A 22,942-nucleotide genomic window follows, 5' to 3' on the forward strand; every position below is an offset into this window, starting at 1 on the left:
CGACATTTAAATGTTATTAAAACGTTTTGAAAAAAACATTAAAAAAACATTTCTGTGTTAGCTGGGTGCAAATATTTTAACATAATGTTATTTAAGTGTTGAAAAAATATTTGGTAAAAAATGTTTGCAAATATTGTTTACAATAATATTTTGAAAACATAATATTTTTGTAGTGTGTTTTCATACAAAACGTTTTAAAACGTTTTCATGACCTTTATATAATCCGACATTTTAATGTTATTAAAACGTTTTTTACCTAAACCAAAAGCCAAAATATAACTTATTTAAAACGTTTTTAAAACGTTTTTGTGTTTGCTGGGCTAATGTACCGTAGAATCCGGGCGTAAATTTGGGTTAACTTTGGGCACTCTTCAGAGTTTTTAAACCACTGCTTCAAAAACAAAACCAATTATATTTCTAATTAACTATTTTTTTATGACATGAGGGTTCCATTCTACACCTTGAAGTTGAAAAAGATTTTTAAATAATTTTGTAAGGGTGCCCTAGGGGTTAAAAATAGTACGGCTGACCAAAGTTACACCGCATTTGGGGCAACTTTGGTCAGAGTATTACATTCCATGAAGAAAAAAAATTAAAAAAATTGATCTTCACTGTATATGGGCAAGTTGTTGTTTTTTGTGACATTTGACCCCTTGCAAAATTAATCAAGCACACATCCTTGCTTACAAATATCGATTTTTATTTTTTCTTAAAAAAATGTAAAAAAACGCTAATTGGAAATTGGACATGAGCGACTATTATTTCTTCCAAATATATTTCTTTAAAAAATTGACACCAAATATGACTAAAAACAATATTGCTGTACGAAAATATGATAATTTAAAAAAATATCTTTGACCGACCAAAGTTACCCCGCTGACCGAAGTTACCCCATTTTACGGTAGGTCTTGTGTATGTAGCTGGGAGGAAAAGCAAAAGCTCATTAAAAATTCTGACATTTTGTATTGAAGGTTACACATTTTTTTCCTCAAAAAGATCTAAAAATGTTAGATTTCAGATTTAAAAAAAAACTCATTTCGCATTCGTTTTTGAATGGGCTTTGAGACATAACAAATTATTTTTTTAGCCCTTATCATGGTTCATTGGTGGTTTGGTGTTATGCGCCCATAAAACACTCGACCTTTGACCCAGCTATTCTGGAAATTGCTCATCAACATGCATCCTGCGTAAGAATCGGTAGTGAAATTAATCAGCTTATTTCCACGTTTTCTGCATTTCATACCAAACCATAGATACAAGATGAGGTTGATGGTAGATCCATGGCATTATGTGTCTGGTTTTCACATCAGTCATTTACTTTTGTCGATATCTTTTACCTTGTTGAAGAATGTGAGACCACTCTGTACTTTTGTGTTTGAAGAAAGCGACCATCAGTGCTCATTGGATTGGGTAAGCTTACATGAATTAAAAAACAATATATATATAATTTGATTTTAACACAATGGCCGAATTTCCGGTATTTGTTACAAGTAGCTACCACTTGTAGTTGTATTAAGGGGGTACTACACCCCTGTGGTAAATTTTTGACTATTTTGCATTTTTCTCAAAAAATAATAACACACTGGTAACAAAATTTATGTCTATTATTGGGGCAAGGAATCCAATTAATATACTGAAATTTCAGTGACTCAAGACAAGCGGTTCAGTATATATGATTGGAAATGAGGTACATCCTAGCGGTACCTTATTTCTTATCATAAATAACAAACCGCTTGTCATGGGTCACTGAAATTCCAGTGTAGTAATTGAATACCTTGCCCCTATAATATATGTAACTTTTGTTACCACTGTGTTATTAGTTTTGAAAAATGCAAAAATAACACACATTTATCGAGGGTGTAGTACCCCTATAAACTACTCACAAACTATGATCAGAATTTGCTGTTCACTTGCTTGAGAAATCTCGCCACAAATTTTGAATTAAAATATGTTCATATACTCACGATATAACGACGTTTCTGATTGGATTTTGGCCCTTTTTTGCTGGTCAGAAATTCCGTTTATGACCAGTACGCAGGGCATAAACAAGCTGCGTCACGCAGCGTTGGAACCCAATTTATAACATGATCCACGATTTGCTAGTGTTGCGTACACGCGCATGTCACCGCGCCCATCTCACGCGGGCGCTAAAAGATGACACGTATCACGCGTTGACTCGGCCGTTGACCTCATGAGCCGAGCTGCTTCCTGCAAGTAGGCCTACTCATTTTCTTCCAATTTATGAAGGAAAACGGTATGGAAATGTTATTTAAACTTGTAAACCCTTACTATTTTCATTTGTATTGAATAAGAATGTTGGGTATGAATGAACCCCTAACTCACCGTCGGCGCATCGCCGATACTACTAGTACACTGTAGATCTATATAGCCGCAGTTTTAACTTAAAAAAAGCGGGCAAAACAGGCGTAACATTTATCAGTCTGACATTTTCGTTATTGATGCTGCCCTATTTGTCTACATTTGTGGCTTGATTTTTCCTCTGATTTAACACTGGATTGTGTGTATGATACTGTATGAAAATAAAAAAAATTGGGGAAATAAAGAAGTATTATACCGGTAATTACAAGCAGCCATAAGGTTTAGGTAAGAAGTACAACAACCTGTGTAATTAATATTATGCCAAAAAATGAGGTAAAACAAAGAAAATTTCATTCCAGCGCCTACAATGTGTGTATTAGCTCGCCGCTCGTATTATTATCAGGAACATTGGCTTAGCTTCACACAGCTAGGACGACCAAACAAGACATGACACAATTTATATGTCAAGACATAAGACAAATAGCGATATACACACGGTTTTAAAAACACTGATGCAATGATTTACGTACTAATAAAACATGCACGCTATCGGTGAACTCTGAATAAAACCGGAGATCTTCAGTTTTATTACTAAGGCTTAAATTTTACTGTACGCACTTCAGGCGTCTTTCACATGGGCATTACAATCATGCAAAAAGTAGAAAATCAACAAAAATTGAGGGTGTCGCTGTGGAGCAAATCACAAATGGCTTTAAAACAAGGAACCACGGTATATGTTCCCTGTACTAATATAGACTATTATTAGTTTTAGTATTACTAAGTTCAGGACTGGTGTTTTTGTTTATTTTGTTTTGGCCTTATAATCCATACAGATCAAATCCATGGTAAGGGATATGCCTTCCCATAGACACTAACCATACAATGTAGGCATTGTACACTTGGATCATGTGTGTTTTGTTTATGTTTTGGTCAATAGCTTTGGTCTACAGACCCAGATTTGAGCTGACTGCTAAGTACTAAGTTCTAGAATTTGGTAAATTGACTTGATTTCTCATTCTGTGATTTTGTTTATTTTCAGAATGAAACCAACATTTACTTCTTCCTTATTTGCACGCTTGTGGTCAAGAACAGAAAAGGACCATCATTTGATGAACTCCTCAAGAAGATTTTCCTGTTCAGCAAAGTGGCTAACTTCTTACTGTTCTTCTATTCTGACCTGAGATTAGCTATACTTTTTTCTGTAGCATGTATGGGTAAGTTGGGTTACATCTAATTTTAACAAATTGTACAGTGTAAGTTTATCAAAACATTCAAAATGAAATTTGCTCCTCACTTTGTTGCATTGTGTTTTCATGCCGCAGGTAGACAAAACACGGTTTTGGCCGTGTGTTTTTCCACTTGCGAAAAACATCTTTTGCAGACGTCCTCGGTTGTCCGGCAATACACATCATGCACGTTGCTGGCAGGCATAGGTAGGGGTGTGTGTGGGACTGGGTGTGCTTATTTGTTAACACTGTCAAACGATGACACCTACCTGTATACTCTTTGAATACTGTACATATGTAAACGTTCAGCACACAATAGTCATTGGTCCTTTCCCCACTAGTGTATTATAAACAAAGTAAAAATGCAAAAGTCTTATTTGCTGGTACATGTATACATATGTGACCCATCATATCGAAAGGAACAATAAGATCGGCATTCAGCATTACGTGCTATGAGACATTGAATTTGGAAAAGGTCCAAAATCTCATACACATGTGGTTAATTTTCTGATTTCTGCATAAACATTATACCTTTGAAGTAAATTTGATAGATTGCATAAGGTCCCATTACAAAAAATGTCAAAAAACATGTTCAAATTGAAGTATAAAATATCCTTTCCATTATGAATTCTTGGTTTTCGTGGTCAAAAGTTGTCAAAATGGGTTTTATTTCCTGTTAAATTTCAAAATGTAAAGATGTATCCTGCACTGCATGTTTCTAGGTAGGTATGTGTAGTGGCATTAGCCATGTCCATTGTACCACATTTTGGGTAACAAAAGAATTGAGAATTTGAAATATGAATTGATTTAAGGGCGTACTACACCCATATATTGGTTTGATTGGTCTAAAAAAATATTTTTTTCATTTATAGCGAGGCGATATATGCACGGATCATGTGAAATAAAAAATAAATAAATAAATAAATAAAAAAGGTGAAGCCATTGTATAGTAAGTCATTTTAGCCCTATATATTTTTTGTTTACCGTATCCTGGTAACTCAGATCGTGTTTCATAACAAACCATAATTTATTCTTTTCAACATGTTCAAGTAGGGTACATGAATAGAATACATTAAATCCTTTGTTATACTCTCTATAGAAAATCTAGTGGTGCTTGCAAAATATATAACACTGAATAAATTAAATAAACACTTACACAATGGATGAATAGTCATTAGTCAATTTGATACTTTAATGTGTTGTTAGGAGAAGAAAAGGCTATTAGGTCACCGTATGTCAGGTTATAGGTCAATTGGTTCAGGTCAAATTTAAGCATCAATTTTGAATACACATGTGAGAGTCTGTGATACAAAATGTATCAAACTGAGGAATAATTTTGATATTCTGTCTTTAACTGGATATATATCGAGAAGTGCAAGGTGGATATAGTAATATACCTTGGGATGTAAATGGTGAGTACAATTTAGAATGCCTAGTTGAGATGGATTTCACAAATAAATATAAAATAGTTACCAAAATCACAAAAGTTAAGCTTACGGAAAACTACCCAATATGGTGGTATAGGTTACAAGAAATACAATATTTTTCAACATTGCTGTAGTATGGTTGTGGTAACCTGTTACCTGTGGCTTAATTAAGTTTCAGTGAAATAATGTCGCAAGTTAAAAATACAAAATATAGCTCGACATTGAAAATAGAAGCATTTTAACCAGTTCCTTTTTTGATAGTTGTGAAGTCATAAAAGAAATCAGGAACCACTTATTCCCATTTTACATATCAACTTTATTTCCCTAACGTGTTAGCAACACATATCCAAAATTTTAACGAAATCTGTTGATAGTAAGCTTTCCAAAATGAAGTGAATTTAAATCATCAGTGATGTACCACTGGCTTCTACTTTTAAAAGCATGTAAGCTACGTTGATACCGATGCCACCAATAAAACGAGAAGATTTGCCCCTTAATTTATTACATTTGTATTTTATAAAATGCATTTTTCTATTCCTTTCTACATACAGTGGTAGTAGTCACATGTCCAGAGCCGATATACAAAGGGCCCCAGGAAATCACTTACTTCACACATGATACATTACAGGTGAGATCTATGAGAGTTTCTTTCTTACAGCATTTCTGATTGGTTTAAAATCATGCCAAGTAACCAATCAAAAGAGCGTTTTTTAAATCTTGTAGCAATTTTAAGCTTGATCACATAAAACCATAATACTTACTATTCTTACCATGTCTCTGATTGGCTGGCTCAAATAGATGATATAACCCTAAGTTTTTAGAGGCTGATAATTAGATCGGTAGGGCCCACAGGGTTTAGGAAACGGCTGCATTGGTTGCAACCTTTACTTAAATAATTACAGTAGTGTTGTGAAATATTGCAGTCCACTTAACTTAAATAAGCCATTCTCTCTCTCTCTGTGTCAGGTGGCGCTGTGTAGCGCTGCTGTGGTCTTCACAAGAGTACGCCATCTCACTTGATCTGATGCCAAGTGCGTTGCACCTTGCATTCCCTGGTTAGAAACCAGCTTCACGTCATTAGTCCAAGATGTTGGTGGACGTCCTCTTCCTCGTTTGCCTTCCATAGCCCCTTGCAAAATCTGTTTTTCTACACCTATGTTTCCTGACAATATGGCCAAAGTATTTCAGCTTTCAATAAGCCATTACATGTATGTAAATCCAGTGTCTTGTGGGTGTTTTTCCATTGCATCTTCCCTAGCGACAAAAATTAGGGAGGAGGAGGGAGGGGCATCAACATTGTAATATATTATATCAGTATACAGTGTACTGCATGTATAAATGCATAATTCATTATATCGATGTTTATTTTGTATTTTGTGTATACAGGAAGAATTAGAAACCCGTCCTAGGACTACATGGTTAATAGAATTATACACATCATGGTCAGCCAAGTGCCAAGAATTAGCAACCCCTTTTGCACAGATCTCTAATACGTAAGTAGCTCAGGATAGTTGGTAGGCATTAACAATAATTTTGTGATTGGGGTAACGGGACTGCCAAAAAAAAAAAAAAAACCCACTTTTAACATCTTCTTTTAGAAAAAACCTTTGTCCTTGACCTACCAAAATAACAGGAATCAGATACTTGAGCTTTTAAAATTATTTTTTTGAAAATCCAGTGATGATATACCCTAGAATTCTGTCTACAAGTATATATGCCTCTAAACAAGTTTTTTTTTTATTTGACAAAAGAAATAAAAAACAGACATCCTCCACAAAGATATTAAATAGATTAGTCATACAATAATGTATGTTTGTACAGTCGTCTGTATCAGTAATATAGTTGCTCAGACTCAAAGTAATATATTGGTAGATGGAGTCTGCCTTTCATTTCTTTCATCACAAAAAACCCCATTTAGAGGCATATATGTGACATGATCAAGGGGAATGAGTCGGATGTCGCTAATATTGTTTTTGAGATATTGGCAAAAACAGTGTTCAAATTCTTTTGTTTTATAGTGTTTTCAGCCATTGATAAATTGCTCGTAACTCGGTAACCAGATGTCCGATTTTGATGGGTTTGCATCTAACTGTAACATTTGTAAACTCCCAGAAAATGATGGAAAAAATGAAATTTGCCGACATGTGACTCATTCCCCTTGATCATGTCACATATGCTTGTAGATGAAATTATAATACGGTATGCATATTGTGCATTTCACTTTGTTGGGGGCATTTGAAAGTGTGTATTTTTGGTCGTATCTCATAATAGAACACGGCTCAAACATTAATCCTTTAGAAACAAGACAGTAAAGACATTGTTACGAGTCGTACCGACTCAAGGCCAAAATCACCTTTTACCCAAACTCACACGAATGCACAACACAAATACACTGTTTGATTTTAAGCTAACAAAATCTAAGACTTTAATTGAAAACAAAGTATGCTTGGTACATATAACAACAATATTGCATATACAGTAAAATCACACAATCAGTTTTATTCTATCGGTACTTAACCAGTCGGTCTTCTTGTTGGTGATCCTAAAGTTCTTGCAATGTTCTGGACGACTGGTGTAATATATCCTTATTCGCTTGTCCTGCGAAAATTAGCGAAGTCCAGTGTACACTTGCGTTTATAAATATCCTTGCGTATGAAATCCTCACACGAAAATGATGCTGCTTGCTCCTATTACTTATCTTCTTGCGCTGCTTTCTCCACAATATATCTCCTTGCGCTGCTTTCTCCAAAAATGATGTTTCTTTCACCAATCACTCTTTTTCCGGGGAACAGGTTTCTTTAAGGGGGTACTACACCCCTCGATAAATGTGTGTCTATTTTTGCATTTTCTCAAAAACTAATAACACAGTGGTAACAAAAGTTATGTATATTATTGGGGCAAGGAATCCAATTACTACACTGGAATTTCAGTGACCCAAGACAAGCGGTTCGTTATTTATGATAAGAAATTAGGTACAGCTAGGATGTACCTCATTTCCGATCATATATACTGAACCGCTTGTCTTGAGTCACTGAAATTTCAGTGTAGTAATTGGGATCCTTGCCCCAATAATCTACATAACTTTTGTTACCAGTGTGTTATTATTTGTTGAGAAAAATACAAAAATAGTCACAAATTTACCACATGCGTGTAGTACCCCCTTAACACAGCTCCGCTGTTTTTTGACAGATGCGTGGCCTTCACAAACCCATCAAACTCCAGCAATTCGACAGAAGAACTTTAATCCTTTGATGAGGAAGAGCACTTTTGTGTGCTCGCAATCTCCTTCGTTGCTGTATTAAAATAGCTCAATTATTGGCTATATAAACTGGTTAAAATGTACTTCTTTTTTGAAGCACGAAGACCATCACACATCTGGAGTTTACAATCTCCCATGACATTCTGTAAAGTCCAAATTCAAGCCTCCAGCTTTTTATACCAGTACTCATGCAAAAACCCATCATCTATTAATAAACCATCACTTCATTCACATCTTCACAGATGATGCAAGCTTTCCCAAGATTAATTATACACATTAACCTTTTTCATTACATCACTTCCTGGTGTTTTTTTTTCTCTATGGTGCAATACACTGAACTGGGGATTTCCAAGTTCCAAACATAGATCTGACTTTGTTTACAACAATTTGGGGGAATTCCAGAATGACTTTCTACATCACTATCTTGCACGTACAAGGGAGTTTCCCATCTCATGAAATACTTTCAGCTTGTAAACAAAGTTAAATGATTAAATTAAATTACTCAGGGCACATCACAACATAACATATGTGTGATCATCTTGTTTGTGTGTTTCATCCTGACAGATATAGCCATACTCATTTGAAGTTTGGTAAGGTAGACCTTGGGAGACAACAGGAGACGGCTAAAGAGTAAGTAACACAACTGAAATAAAAGTAGAAATCTTTTTTCAAGATTTGTATACTTAAACCATCAAGCGCATTATTACACCGTGTCACAGATTGGCTGCTTACATGATATGATGATAGCCAGTAACAATATTAAGCCCTGCCCAGTTGGCAAGTAAATGTTGATGGGGGAGTGCTTACTGTAAAAGGAATTCTGTTGGACACTTTCAACCCCATGGGCACTACTGCCTTCTTAAAGTTCCTCTGATTGGTTAAGTACATGATATAATTATCTCGGTAACCAATCAAAATAGAGCTTTTAGATCTCACTGCAATTTAAAGCTTAATCTCAGTAAGCCATACCAATCATTCAGCCGTTAGTGCCCATGGGGTGCCGCCGCTGCTGCATTTCAATTCTTTCCCAGAACCGACAAGTTCTGAGTGCTAACTTCCAGAGCTGTCTCTGTATGTGTGCACATATTGATGAACTTTAAGAAAATTTTTGTGCCACTGAAATTTCACACGTTTCACAAAAACATGTGAAATGGTTTATTAGTATGTAAGCAAACTTAGAGCAAAAATATTTAAAATTGTTATAGGTTGGCAAATTAATGTGTACATGTGACCTGTCATAGATATGCATGGAAAGTATAGTGAAAGCAGGTGTTTGCTATCATCATCACTGCCACTATCCTGTTGCCAAAGTAGCTAAGTGAATGCATGCTGTGTTCCTCACTCTCGTACAACACTATTTTCAACCTAATATTAGTATCTATCCCCTAATTAGTGACCACACTGCATTTTTAGCACGTAAATTTGTTATTATTGTTCATTGAAATTCAGGAAACACATCCAGTACGACAGCAACTTAGCTCACTTCTGGTAATTTTTACCGGCGTGACCTCTGCTGTTACGTAACGCAATGTTGAAAATCAGGTGGCAAATACGTTTTTTAGAAAACATCAAAAAATAGAATACAGTCGTTTCTCCTTCATTTCCATATTGAGCCCATAGATAAGATATGAAACATGAGTATAAGGCAAAGAATAACGTGTAAAAGTTGAATTATGTGGAAAAAATGAATGCTTTTGGTGCTGGCGAAGTAGCCTAAAAAATGAGAGAATATTTATTTCTGATTCGGCAAAATCGTAAAACCACCCGCTTTGACGACACGCCGCTCTTCCGCTCTTTCATTTTCATCACGATAGGTTAACCACAGCTTGTATTAAAATTTCAGCGAAAATGAGCGGTGGAACAACCTAGTCGTAGGTTGAAAAGTTGCGTTCTTTGAGTCCGGCGTGCCGGAAGCGCACGTTGCAAGTGTCACAATGCTTCACGAAATGGATCCCAGCAGGCGCTGTCTATTATACATGTTATATTGATTAATATAGCAATTAAAACGTCTATTGTTATATATTTTATAAATGCAAAATACTCTATTGTGTAACAAAATATTGCAGTCGTCAAAGAAGGTAGTATCATCTCATTTAACTGAAGTACAAGCAGTTTTGAAAAGATTGTTGTTGAGTGAGACCTTGAACACGTTGAACGAGAAATAAGATAGCAAAAGATTACCCTTTTCCCAAACAAGTTGCGATGGCTTAGTGGACAGAAGCGAAGGTGTGCAGTGCGAAGGTTGAGAGTTCGATTCCCATGTTATCTTATCGATGATGTGGAATTTTTCAGTTCGTTTTTCTTTTCTTTTTTCCTCTCCCTTTTGTCTTTAATAATATAGGCCTAATGAATGTCGGCTTGAAGGCCCACTTTTTTCATGATTTATTTATTGTTCATGTTTAAGCCTTTTAAAAAAATGCATTTAAGTTCAGTAGCTTTCAATATGATATAATCAAATAAAGCATGTCAAACTTAAGTAATTTTTAAAAGTTCAAGAATATATATAGGCCTAGGCCTATCAAATAAAGGAACGTCAACACAGATTTTCACAATTTTTTTTTTAATTGGACTAGACCCCTCCCATATCGGCAACATATTTTATGAGCTTTTATGCATACATATCAAATCATGAGATGCACGAATTTCAAACCTAATATTTTGGCATATTTGTAATTTTTACACAATGTTCAACTTACACCTCGGATTACACCTAATATAGCCTAATTGGAATCAGCCAAGTTAAATGCGTCTAGACAAATCCCCATAGAACACCACAGTTAAGCGGTCAAGATATTTTGTGTTTTCTTTCATTTTTATCTCGCTACTTCTGCTTCAAATGTAACGTGAAAACCTTCCTGACAGTTATTTACTAATATTATAAATATTGTTATAATTTTTGTAATAACAAAACTTCAAATTTGCCCGAAATCGTATATTATGGCTTTAATAAAAATATGAAAACTAGGATTTAAAAATATGAGTTAAAATCAAATAAAAAATCAAAGAGAGGTGCTTGCGGGGTTCGAACCAAGGTCGAACTTCCAAATACATGTATTTAACACTAAGCCATACCTGAGATATGATTAATTCGGTGACAATAATAGGAATGTTATTCCCACTCAGTGCCTCACTCGTACATTCTATTTCTGGAATGAATTAACACCGTCCAAATAATGTAACACAAACCTTTATGCTGACTTTTAAAATTGTTTGAGCGTTGGGAGTATTATTTTCAAGTTAAATAACCAACAATGGACAATTGACAATGAAAGTTTCTTTGCAGGAAAAACATCGGCCGTACAACAATGTACAATATATGGCGTGACAGTAGTCACGCACAAAGATAAACATTTCAACATGTTCAATATCGACTACTGAATATACCCCAACCAAAATTCACGAAATTTTCAGGCAAGCTAACTTAAGTTATTCTATAACATGACACCCATTTTTGTTTTTGTCTCTTTTTCTTGCTTGATGATATGAACATTTTGTGTTCGTTACATGCAATTTTTCTCATTTTCCGACCTACTTTGCCCATGTTCAAGCTTGTTTTTTCCATTTAATTCAACTTTTACACGTTATTTGTTGCTTTACACAAATGTTTGATGTCTTATCTGTGGTCAGGGTACATGAATGATGCAATATCGACCCGTGTCTTCCATTTCTGGAGCTATTTTGATAAAAAGCGTTTGCGGCTAAAATTTCAACATTGTGTTACGTAACCCGTGTTCACCAACCCGTATAAATTTTCTGTCGAACAAAAGAGGTCACGAAGTTGCTGTCGTACTGATCATGCAGGCATGAGACTGCACTTTTCTAAAAAAAACCCTGAAAATGTGTGTGAAATTGGGCAAAAAAACACCCCAAAAAGGCTGATATTAAATAAAGTTGGCCAAAAAAAAATGAATTCAGTTTTAATACGAAAAATTCTCATGCCTGATCATGATATTGAGTTTCACTGGTTGTGATATTTGTTGAGGTCTTTTCAGCTATTACTGTGATGTCCAACACTTTTACATGGAATATGTCTATTTTGAAATACACATGATATGCACCTTGATTGACTAAAATGGCTGTGTTAAATACCAGTTCAAATACAGTGTGCAGTTGTCTTGGGACATGATCAAGGGGAATGAGTCACATGTCGGCAATTTTCAATTAGAAGTTTTTTACTTAATTTTCGGGCAGTTTACAAATGCAACATTTTGATGCAAACCCATCAAAATAAGACTTCTGGTTACCAAGTTATGAGCAATTTATCAATGGCTGAAAACAATATAAAACAAAAGAATATGAACACTATTTTTGTCAATATCTCAAAAACAATATAAACGACATGTGACTCATTCCCCTTGATCATGTCACATTTATAGAAAATTTAGCATGGAAGTAAAACTGATCCAATATCCATGTAATCTTTTATTATCACATAACTTTTTACTGCTTACTTATCCTTAGATACCTCATTGACACATCAGCAACCTCATCTCAGCTTCCTACTATTATTCTCTTCCAAAATGGCAAAGAAGTGATGAGGAAGCCAGGGAGAACCAGGAGAGGAGTTGCCAAGTATTCCTTTACTGTAGTAAGTATTAAGGGATCTGGGTAGGGCAATGAGATTATACCCAAAGAAGTGATGAGGAAGCCAGGGAGAACCAGGAGAGGAGTTGCCAAGTATTCCTTTACTGTAGTAAGTATTAAGGGATCTGGGTAGGGCAATGAGGTTATACCCAAAAAGTAATGAGGAAGCCAGGGAGAACCAGGAGAGGAGTTGCCAAGTATTCCTTTACTGTAGTAAGTATTAAGGGATCTGGGTAGGGCAATGAGATTATACACAAAGAAGTAATAAGGAAGCTAGGGAGAACCAGGAGAGGAGTTGCCAAGTATTCCTTTACTGTAGTAAGTATTAAGGGATCTGGGTAGGGCAATGAGGTTATACCCAAAGAAGTGATGAGGAAGCCAGGGAGAACCAGGAGAGGAGTTGCCAAGTATTCCTTTACTGTAGTAAGTATTAAGGGATGTGGGTAGGGCAATGAGGTTATACCCAAAGAAGTAATGAGGAAGCCAGGGAGAACCAGGAGAGGAGTTGCCAAGTATTCCTTTACTGTAGTAAGTATTAAGGGATCTGGGTAGGCCAATGAGATTATACACAAAGAAGTGATGAGGAAGCCAGGGAGAACCAGGAGAGGAGTTGCCAAGTATTCCTTTACTGTAGTAAGTATTAAGGGATCTGGGTAGGGCAATGAGATTATACCCAAAGAAGTAATGAGGAAGCCAGGGAGAACCAGGAGAGGAGTTGCCAAGTATTCCTTTACTGTAGTAAGTATTATGGGATGTGGGTAGGGCAATGAGATTATACACAAAGAAGTGATGAGGAAGCCAGGGAGAACCAGGAGAGGAGTTGCCAAGTATTCCTTTACTGTAGTAAGTATTAAGGGATCTGGGTAGGGCAATGAGATTATACACAAAGAAGTGATGAGGAAGCCAGGGAGAACCAGGAGAGGAGTTGCCAAGTATTCCTTTACTGTAGTAAGTATTAAGGGATCTGGGTAGGGCAATGAGATTATACCCAAAGAAGTAATGAGGAAGCCAGGGAGAACCAGGAGAGGAGTTGCCAAGTATTCCTTTACTGTAGTAAGTATTAAGGGATCTGGGTAGGGCAATGAGATTATACCCAAAGAAGTGATGAGGAAGCCAGGGAGAACCAGGAGAGGAGTTGCCAAGTATTCCTTTACTGTAGTAAGTATTATGGGATGTGGGTAGGGCAATGAGATTATACACAAAGAAGTGATGAGGAAGCCAGGGAGAACCAGGAGAGGAGTTGCCAAGTATTCCTTTACTGTAGTAAGTATTAAGGGATCTGGGTAGGGCAATGAGATTATACCCAAAGAAGTGATAAGGAAGCCAGGGAGAACCAGGAGAGGAGTTGCCAAGTATTCCTTTACTGTAGTAAGTATTAAGGGATCTGGGTAGGGCAATGAGGTTATACACAAAGAAGTGATAAGGAAGCCAGGGAGAACCAGGAGAGGAGTTGCCAAGTATTCCTTTACTGTAGTAAGTATTAAGGGATCTGGGTAGGGCAATGAGGTTATACACAAAGAAGTGATAAGGAAGCCAGGGAGAACCAGGAGAGGAGTTGCCAAGTATTCCTTTACTGTAGTAAGTATTAAGGGATCTGGGTAGGGCAATGAGATTATACCCAAAGAAGTGATAAGGAAGCCAGGGAGAACCAGGAGAGGAGTTGCCAAGTACTCCTTTACTGTTGTAAGTATTAAGGGATCTGGGTAGGGCAATGAGATTCCCTCGAATTAGCCCATGACACCCATGGCCTTTTGCTGTGGGTGCCCATCCCCACTGCCCTCAAAATATGTCCTTTACCCAAGGCAGTCACTTGCCGTGCCCTCTAATGAAGTTGCTGTCTGTGCCCCAGCCCTGCCCCTTCATTATAAAATCATCTATCTATGTTTGTGTGTGTTTTCTTCACTTTTGAGAAATTGCCTTGGTGCCCTTCTCAAATTTGCAACAGTTGCCTTGGTGCCCTCTTGAAATATTACAGCAATTATCAACTTTCCCTACAAGAGTTGCCGTGCCCCTTCAGATCCTTAATTCGAGGGCTGAGAAATTTATACTCAAAGAGTATTGACTCAAAATTGTTAACAGAGCTTAGATTTCAATGAGAATCACATAATCAATTCTTGTAATGATTCTCATAAGACTCAGTTGCGAGAACCAACTTCCCTCATTGTATCATACAGTAAGTGCAGTAACTATGATGGATTTTGATTCTCGCAAACCAAGACGAAATCTAGGCCCTGGAAACATGTGTAACGCTACATAATATTGGTTTTTGTTCACAGAGAGCAAATAGTACTCCTGCATTTTTCAGCAAGAGCATGAAATCAAATGATTTGCATCTTTATACTTGAGTATCTTGGTGTAGATTATTCATTCAGTAGTTAAAAACATTATTTTTGACATTAATCTAATACTGGAACTAAAATTTCCAACTCACTTTGCTATGTTGCGTCCGAAAACATCGGACTTCATCAGGCATCTGATTGATGATGTGATTGTGACGTCAGATGTTGGACAATCTCTCAGTTGTCTCCCCTCCTTAACATGTCCTTGCCCACAATCTGGCCAGAGTCATCACTTTATTTGTCTGCCTTAATTAGGATGTTGAGCTGTACCATTCTTCACTCTGATGTGGCAGGGCAAAAAATGGCTGATTATTCCACATTTTTGCTCTCTAGACAATGCATTCCATGGCATTTATTTTCCCAGATCGTTATACATGGGCTATGTGTTCTGCAGTCCGGGAATAGACCATTTCATATCAAGATCGGAAAAGTTCGGAAAACTGCGCTATTTATTCAGTAACCTAGGGGGTCAAATTGTACCCAAACTGGCGGACAAGAAATGTCATAAATTACGGTACAATTTTGCGCGAAAATATGACTTATTAATCAAACATGAACACAGGGTCATCGGTTTAAATATTTTCCTAGCATATTGTGGTAATACCTCGGCTTCTTGGTTATTCACAGTAAGATACTAATGGAAAGATATGTTCGTCATTTTTTGTCAGTTAAAATTTGTTTACAGAACATTTGTTTTTATACATCACCTCTTCCACAAGTCAGTCTCTTACACAAAATATACCACCACACGCTTGATTGCACATTGGGTATCAATGACAAAAGTACCTCTCTCCCCATAATTGACCGTCGAAAGTTCATCATAGTTTATGATGCTTGTATACACATTGGAACTTCGCACTGTACATGATGCTGAAGAGGTACTTTTATGCATGCGAGGTAGGGGAAATTATTTCATGCTTCGGGTTTTATCGAAATTACTCAATTTGAAAAGGAATATTGTGTTGAACTTTGAAATCAGCTTACGTCTAATCCTATTCTATTTTTCACTTGTAACAGGATAATATAATCAGGGACTTTGAGCTGCAATCACTGTACGAGAGTACCAAGAGTAAAAACCAAAAGAAAGCAGAGAAGAAAGAGCTGAAAGCTAAGGAGGAGGTGGAAGAGATTGTCCCAGAAACAGAGGAGGAGAAGAAAACAAAGTGAACAATGGAGTACTATAATGAGTTCAGAACTAAATATGTGACACGATCAAGGGAAATGAGTTGGATGTCGCTAATATCGATTTTGAGATATTGGCAAAGAAAGTGTTAAGATTCTTTTGTTTTATATTGTTTTCAGCAATTGATAAATTGACGTAACTTCGCAAGGTTTTCAGTGACTGAAAGCTCTAAATGTCCTCTTTAGAAACATGCAAAACTCATTTTCGACCAGGTTTGACATGTGACTCATTCCCTTCGATCATGTCACATATGACAAGGACTTGCAAGACTATAATGAGGTTAAGTTTTCCATTCGCAGTGGAAGTGGATGGGGTAAATTTTAGGCTCCACAGAATTAAAAATACTAAAAAATGCTCCAATTTTAACAAAACTGATCTCAAATTGTTCATCATGTAAAATAAGGAACAGTTTGTATTGTCTAGAATGCCTGGAGTAATAGATCAACAAAGAAATTTACTACATCCACTTCCACTGCTAATGGAAAACTAATAACCTTGTTTATGTGTGTGTGTTGAAGGGATTTTGTTCAGGGAAATAAGCTGAAGAGGTTAATTGAAGTGCAACTAAACTGAATATGTATGTAAAGAATAGTACCAGTACATGCCAAACTTTTCAACTTTTGGTATTGAAGATTAATAATAATTAGGCCCCCAAAAAAGTTGTTTGCTTGTTCATAGATCTCTTTCAGAAGTTTGGTCGGTCGGTTGGGAAAATATTTTTTTGTTCTTTTTTTTCCTGATATCTTTTTCTTTTTCAATGACCAAAAGTATAATATAAAGTTCTGACTGACCATTTCCACCAAAGACAAATTCAAGGTAAACCCAACTTTATTTGCATGTACATTTCTGGCAGACTATTGAGATGGTCGGTCGGACAAGGACAAGCAAACAACTTTTTTTTTTTGCCTTATTGCAGTTGTAAGTTTAAGGCAGATAGATCTTATGAAGTATGAGTTAAGGAAGAGATATTAGGCGGTTGCTATTTTAGGCCTTGGTGCTTACGGCTGTCAATGTATTCAAAATCGCTCTACTGTGATGTGATTTTGAATTGTAAGACCTAAGACTAAGACAGGGCATAATCACAAAGATGCATGAAGTGGCAACCTCTCATTTGTCATACCATACCATTTTTCACCCTGATGTGATAGTGATATCAGTGCGCATTTTATTGGGTGCAGCCTCAAATCACTAGTGTTTGCTCAAATCACTGGTGTACACACGCACACCCCTACATATGCTGCATAGTTGCGCAAGTGAAACAGCTGCTTCAACACCTTGACGTCACTGTCACATCAGGGTGAAAAATAGTATAATCATGTGCTTGGTCAAAATAACTTAAAAAACTGTTACACTGAAGGGTACTCTCATTTGGGGTAACTTTAGGTTTACAAGTTAATGGCCATATCAAAAAAATGCAGTTTTACTAAGAAAGGTCTTTATTTAGCCAAGTTAAGTTATACATTATTGTTCAAATTGTTCTGCTGGATATTTTTGATGGTATTTATATTGTTAAGGTTTTCTCTCATACTGAGGAACACCAGATGAGATAATTGTGTGAGGTACTTAGAGGGTACATATACACTACTCAACAAAATTACAGAATCAGACACTGACAAACCTGATTGCATTCTTTCTTTTTTATGCTTACCAAAGCATTGTTTAATATGTCGAGACTTCAATGCTCAGTTATGCAAGTGTATCTGTTGCCTGAACATTACTGAATGAAATGATACTATCCCGGCCCCCAACTCAACACAAAAGTTTGTAACCATGAGAGTTACCAAATAGAGCAGAAAAGGGGTACATTTTTTTACCAGTGGCGAGGACCGCAAAATTGGCAAAATAGGGGTATTTAATTTGTAGAATTTTGTGCACTATCCGCGAAATTGACAGTGAAATCAGCAAAATAGGGGGTATTTAATTTGTACTGTCCATGAAATTGTGAAAACCAGTAATTTTATGTCAATATTTAGTGTCATTGAAAAGGGTGTTGAAATTCTAGTAATTGAAAACCACAGAAAGGGGTTGTTTTGGGCCAAATTTTGTCCTTGATTTTGCATGAAAAAGGGGGGTAAATTTGATGAAAAATTATTGCAAAGGGGGTCTTTGAAAGATTTGGTAACTCTCATGGTTAACCAACTTTTGATATAAAATTGAATCGATTGAGCCCATTTATTGGTCGAGCTATGAGTTATAAAATATTGGACGAGACATAGCTGAGTCCAATATTTTTAAATTCATAGCTAGACCAACTGACCAATAAATATTGGGCGTAAAGCATCCAATTTTATCATTATTATGTGTTGGATCCAATATTTTCACACACTTGGATTCATCAAAACATAATAATGTGTTGAGTTGGGGGCCGGGGATACTATTCTGATTGACAATGTTAATAATGTTTTTAAAAATTCTAGTATTGAAGTTTGATTCTTTTTAGATTGTTTATAGTTTTCTGTTATTTGTGCAGTAAATGAAATGATGCAGTTGTTTGGTTAAAACACCAGTTAGTTTTTGTTTGGGGAAAAAGTAGGATATAAGAAATCAAGGTATATTGTGTCAATTCAAGTTGAGAGTAATTCCATGTCGTTTTTCGCAGGGGCAGATTCAAATCTATGTGTTTATGTGGTTGTATCGCTTATGTGGTTGTATCGCCAGTGAAATGACTAATTGCCATTCAACATATGCGTATATGGCGCTTGGGATTAGGTTAGTGCTTGCAAATCAAATCTGCCACTGTGAAATTCAACATGGGATTACTCTCAACTTGAGACGAGACACATTATACATGTAGTCATTGTGCTATAAAAAATGAGAAAATTGTTTTGGTATAAAACAGGCTGTATTTCTATCAATGTAGTATGTTTCTTAAAGGAGCACAACTTCTGGCAACTTCTTCATTTTGTTTTAGGTGTACCATAGAACTTGATAAAGAGGATCTGGACTACCCACTAAATTATTTTTAATTATTTAGATTTTAATGGTACCCTTCTGCTTCTACATGTTTAAAAACATGTAGAAGCAGACGGGTACCCATAATAGCAGTGCTAATCTAAGGGCTCCCCATGAACAATACCCCAGCAAGTTACCACTGCTGGGGGGTTAAACCCGGGACCTTGTGCACCAAAGGCAAGTACCCTAGCCATTAAGCTTGGAGGAAAATAAGGGGCATCTTCTGTGAAATACTTTTGGACTAGTTGTACATTGAAACACAGATGGCATTGAAAGAGCAACACAAGCAGATATTTGTGACGTGTCATGTCAAAAGGAGACACTTTTGGGCAGGATCGTAAATGGAGAAATAGCCAAAAATCTGCTGGTGGGTGATTTTTCACAATTTGGGTTTGTTGCTAATTTGTGATGTTATTAATGTTAAAAATATTGTCTGATAGTTTCAGACCGGAATGTAACTGGCAACTTGTATTTTTTGAGACATTTTTCAAGTTAATTCCCACTCTCAACATTGTCAATAATATTTTTAAGGGCCGATATCTCAATTTCCAATTTTATAATACCATAACTTCCGAACTCAATATCTTTGCTTAGGAATGTTCAAATTCATTTTGGAAAACGGCGTTGTGGAGCAAAATATCTCTATATTTAAGATATGTAAAAACCTCAAAATTCATAACCTGCCCAAAAGTGTCTCCTTTTGACATGACACGTCACAGTTATGCAAAGCACATTTGATGCAAAACAGTTTTTGTTTGTGATTTTATGTTGTGGAGCTGAATACCCTAGTAATTTCCTCCATGTCTGACAATGCCAATGGGCTATTCTGGTTGATATCCATACACCCTATGGAAGACATGACCTTAATCTTCCACACAGGGGGTGTAGATTTCATATGGGGTTACCTGAATGGATGACTCCGTTTGAAATATACACCCTGTCATGTCTTCCATAGGTGGTGTATGGATTCCAACTGGAATAGCCCATTTATTATACAGGGTGGTAGGGAGTCTGGATTCCCCATTATCGCTTTGTTGGTTGTACATCACCATTTTCAATTTTGATATTACAAAATTTGCCATGTGGTGGTGCACTCACAGGCAGTTTTTTGGATCCTGACTAAACCCCTGGTTGTACAGTAATGTCACACATGGTATTTTCAATCCCAGTTAAATGGTTTATATCGTGTCAGCTGCTTACCAACATATCAGCAATAGTGGTCCAAATTTAGTGGAGCACCTGTGTATTTGTTTCATTCCACTATATTGCTCTGTCATATTTTAGAATTGCTATCACAAGCTTGATACCCCCATCTCTCCCATTCATTTTTGAATGTATGGGCAGTGTCATAATTCCATGATTCAGCAATAACCAAGGTCAAGAGTGCCAACAAATTGGAAGTCCAAGTAACGTTATCGAAATCAAACATTATGTTTGTACTGTTATTTTTCACTTAATTATTGTTTCCAATCAGTGCCAGCTGTAAAATTGGCTCTAATATTTGAAATCACTTGCACGTTTTTATGGAGCAACTTAAATTGTGCTGACATTGCAGATAAAAATAAAATGTAACTTGTATGCAATTTTACCTTCTGATTTGTTCAAATGTGAAGTTGAATAAAAAAAAGTGCTAACTATACATTAACTGTGTGTTTAGTGTTTGATTTAAAGATAGATAGGGAGAATGCATGCATGCACCAATATCAAAATGATGCATTTGTCGGCTGCTACATGTATCTCTTTTTACATTTATAACTAGGAATATTCCGGGGGAATAATATCAGACTCATCTCAAGTGGAGGTAACTTCAAACCACCCCCAAAGCACATGGTATAGGAATATCATGCATATTTTGGGGGGGGCTTTAGCGCCAGCCCCGGGTCAAAGTAAGGCAAAAGCGAAGGCGGCGGAAGAAGAAGGCGGCAAAAACAGGGCGGCAAAAACAAAGGGGCGGCAAAGCAATTAGCAAATAAAAAGCGCAAAAAATTGAAAAAGCATAAAAACTTTTTGAAAAAGGTTGCTTTTAGGGCGCTATCACCTAAAATCCTAAAATCCTTTTTTTTTTTTTTTTTTTGCTCTTCACTTTTCAAACGACCGTGAAAAAATTGGGTCAACCTTTCGAGCTGTTAAGGAAGGGCGGCAAAATTGTTTCTTCTTCAGCCCCGGGGTTAGAAGCGACCACGATGCGCCACTGAATATAGAGAACATTCCTAAACATGTGACTTGGGGATGATTTGAAGTGACCTCCATTTGAGATGAGTTTGATATTTATTCCTAGCTATTATGTGAAATGAGACACATGCAGGTTGTACCAGCCGATAAGTGCATCATTTTAATATGGATGTATACATATGCACTGCCACCTTCTTGCAAAGCTTCCACTTGATAGGGATTTAATTTCAGCAATTATTGTTCATTTAAGAAATTTAGTGACAACATAACACTTCAATAAAAAAAAACCACATAGAGTTGATTGATTTTTCATATTTTATTACTTCATAATTGTAAAAATAACAATGTTTTCCAATATAATATTTATATTAATTTTTAAGCACACACTTAAATCATATTTTATAAAATATATTACATCAAATACACCCTAAACATGTGATACAATCAAACAAATATAAGCAGAATGTCAACCATATGTGACCTGCTCCTACAAAATGAGCATAAATTCACAAGCTAATAGAGTTTCAAGACCCCTGGCTGCTGGTTCTTTATTTGAATAATTTTATGCACCCTCTGTACAAGACACAACATACACAATGGGGCATTCCCAAGAAATACTACTGGCTTGAACAAGTACATGCCAAATCCTTGCGGCAGAAACCTCAACATGCCAAATAAAGAATATCAACTCAGCCAGGAGGTCTCAAAACTACCAATTATGCTTTATGCTCATTTTGTGGGAGCTGATCACATATCACATAAATATATCGAGGGTTGACAAACAGAAGGCCTTAACTCAAAAAGTGCCTTTTTGAGAAAAATGAGTAAAATAATATTTTGCATTGAGATGTGACCAAGTATTTATTGTGCTTATAGATGCATTCGGAAGTTGAATTGAGGTAAGACTTTATGATTTTAAGAATCTGTGGTATTACAGATTATTTTGGTACCAAAATCTCAAAATGGCCAAAAGTGAGTTTAGGCCTTCTGTTTGTCAACCATCGATATATTATATTTAGTTTTGACTCCTGTCATTTATCATAATGTATATGGAAAATACTACATTTACAGACCTCTAACACCCATAATAAATAATAATAATAAATAAATAAAATAAAATAATAATAATAAATAAATAATAATAATAATAAATAAATAATAATAATAAATAAATAAATAATAAATAAATAATAATAAATAAATAAATAATAAAATAAATAAATAAATAAAATAATAAAATAAATAAATAAATAAATAAATAAATAAATAAATAAATAAATTTGAATTTATATAGCGCTTTTTCCAGAGGATTCAAAGCTGTAATTTCGCTGCGTGGTGAATCATAACAATCAGAGCGCATCAACTAGGCTAGTTGCAGCCGAACCCTGGCGCAAACATATACGCACTTAGATTGTAACATCCACCCATTTTCTGCAGCTCCCCAAATTCCATTGGGTGAAGGAAGTTTTGATAACGAAACA

The 22,942-nt window shown here is 36.0% G+C and overlaps 1 protein-coding gene across 1 annotated transcript; it reads left to right on the top strand.

The window, feature by feature from the left end:
* The first annotated feature begins 1,139 nt into the window (after positions 1 to 1,139).
* On the top strand, positions 1,140 to 20,934 carry LOC140164304 (thioredoxin-related transmembrane protein 2-like). The gene is made up of 7 exons (XM_072187576.1): positions 1,140 to 1,410; positions 3,359 to 3,533; positions 5,524 to 5,600; positions 6,359 to 6,465; positions 8,796 to 8,861; positions 12,693 to 12,819; positions 16,172 to 20,934. The coding sequence occupies exons 1-7, from the start codon at positions 1,261 to 1,263 to the stop codon at positions 16,319 to 16,321; spliced, it is 852 nt and encodes a 283-aa protein (XP_072043677.1). The 5' UTR covers positions 1,140 to 1,260; the 3' UTR covers positions 16,322 to 20,934.
* Positions 20,935 to 22,942: the final 2,008 nt, after the last annotated feature.

Source organism: Amphiura filiformis, chromosome 11, assembly GCF_039555335.1.
Source record: "Amphiura filiformis chromosome 11, Afil_fr2py, whole genome shotgun sequence".
In the NCBI taxonomy this organism is placed as follows: Eukaryota; Metazoa; Echinodermata; class Ophiuroidea; order Amphilepidida; family Amphiuridae; genus Amphiura; species Amphiura filiformis.

Bases quoted from the DNA above. Each gene is read 5' to 3' on its own strand.
- LOC140164304 (XM_072187576.1), top strand. From the start codon at position 1,261: ATGAGGTTGATGGTAGATCCATGGCATTATGTGTCTGGTTTTCACATC. The intron at 1,411-3,358 runs GTAAGCTTACAT...GTTTATTTTCAG, and splicing joins ATCAGTGCTCATTGGATTGG to AATGAAACCAACATTTACTT. The intron at 6,466-8,795 runs GTAAGTAGCTCA...TCATCCTGACAG, and splicing joins TTTGCACAGATCTCTAATAC to ATATAGCCATACTCATTTGA.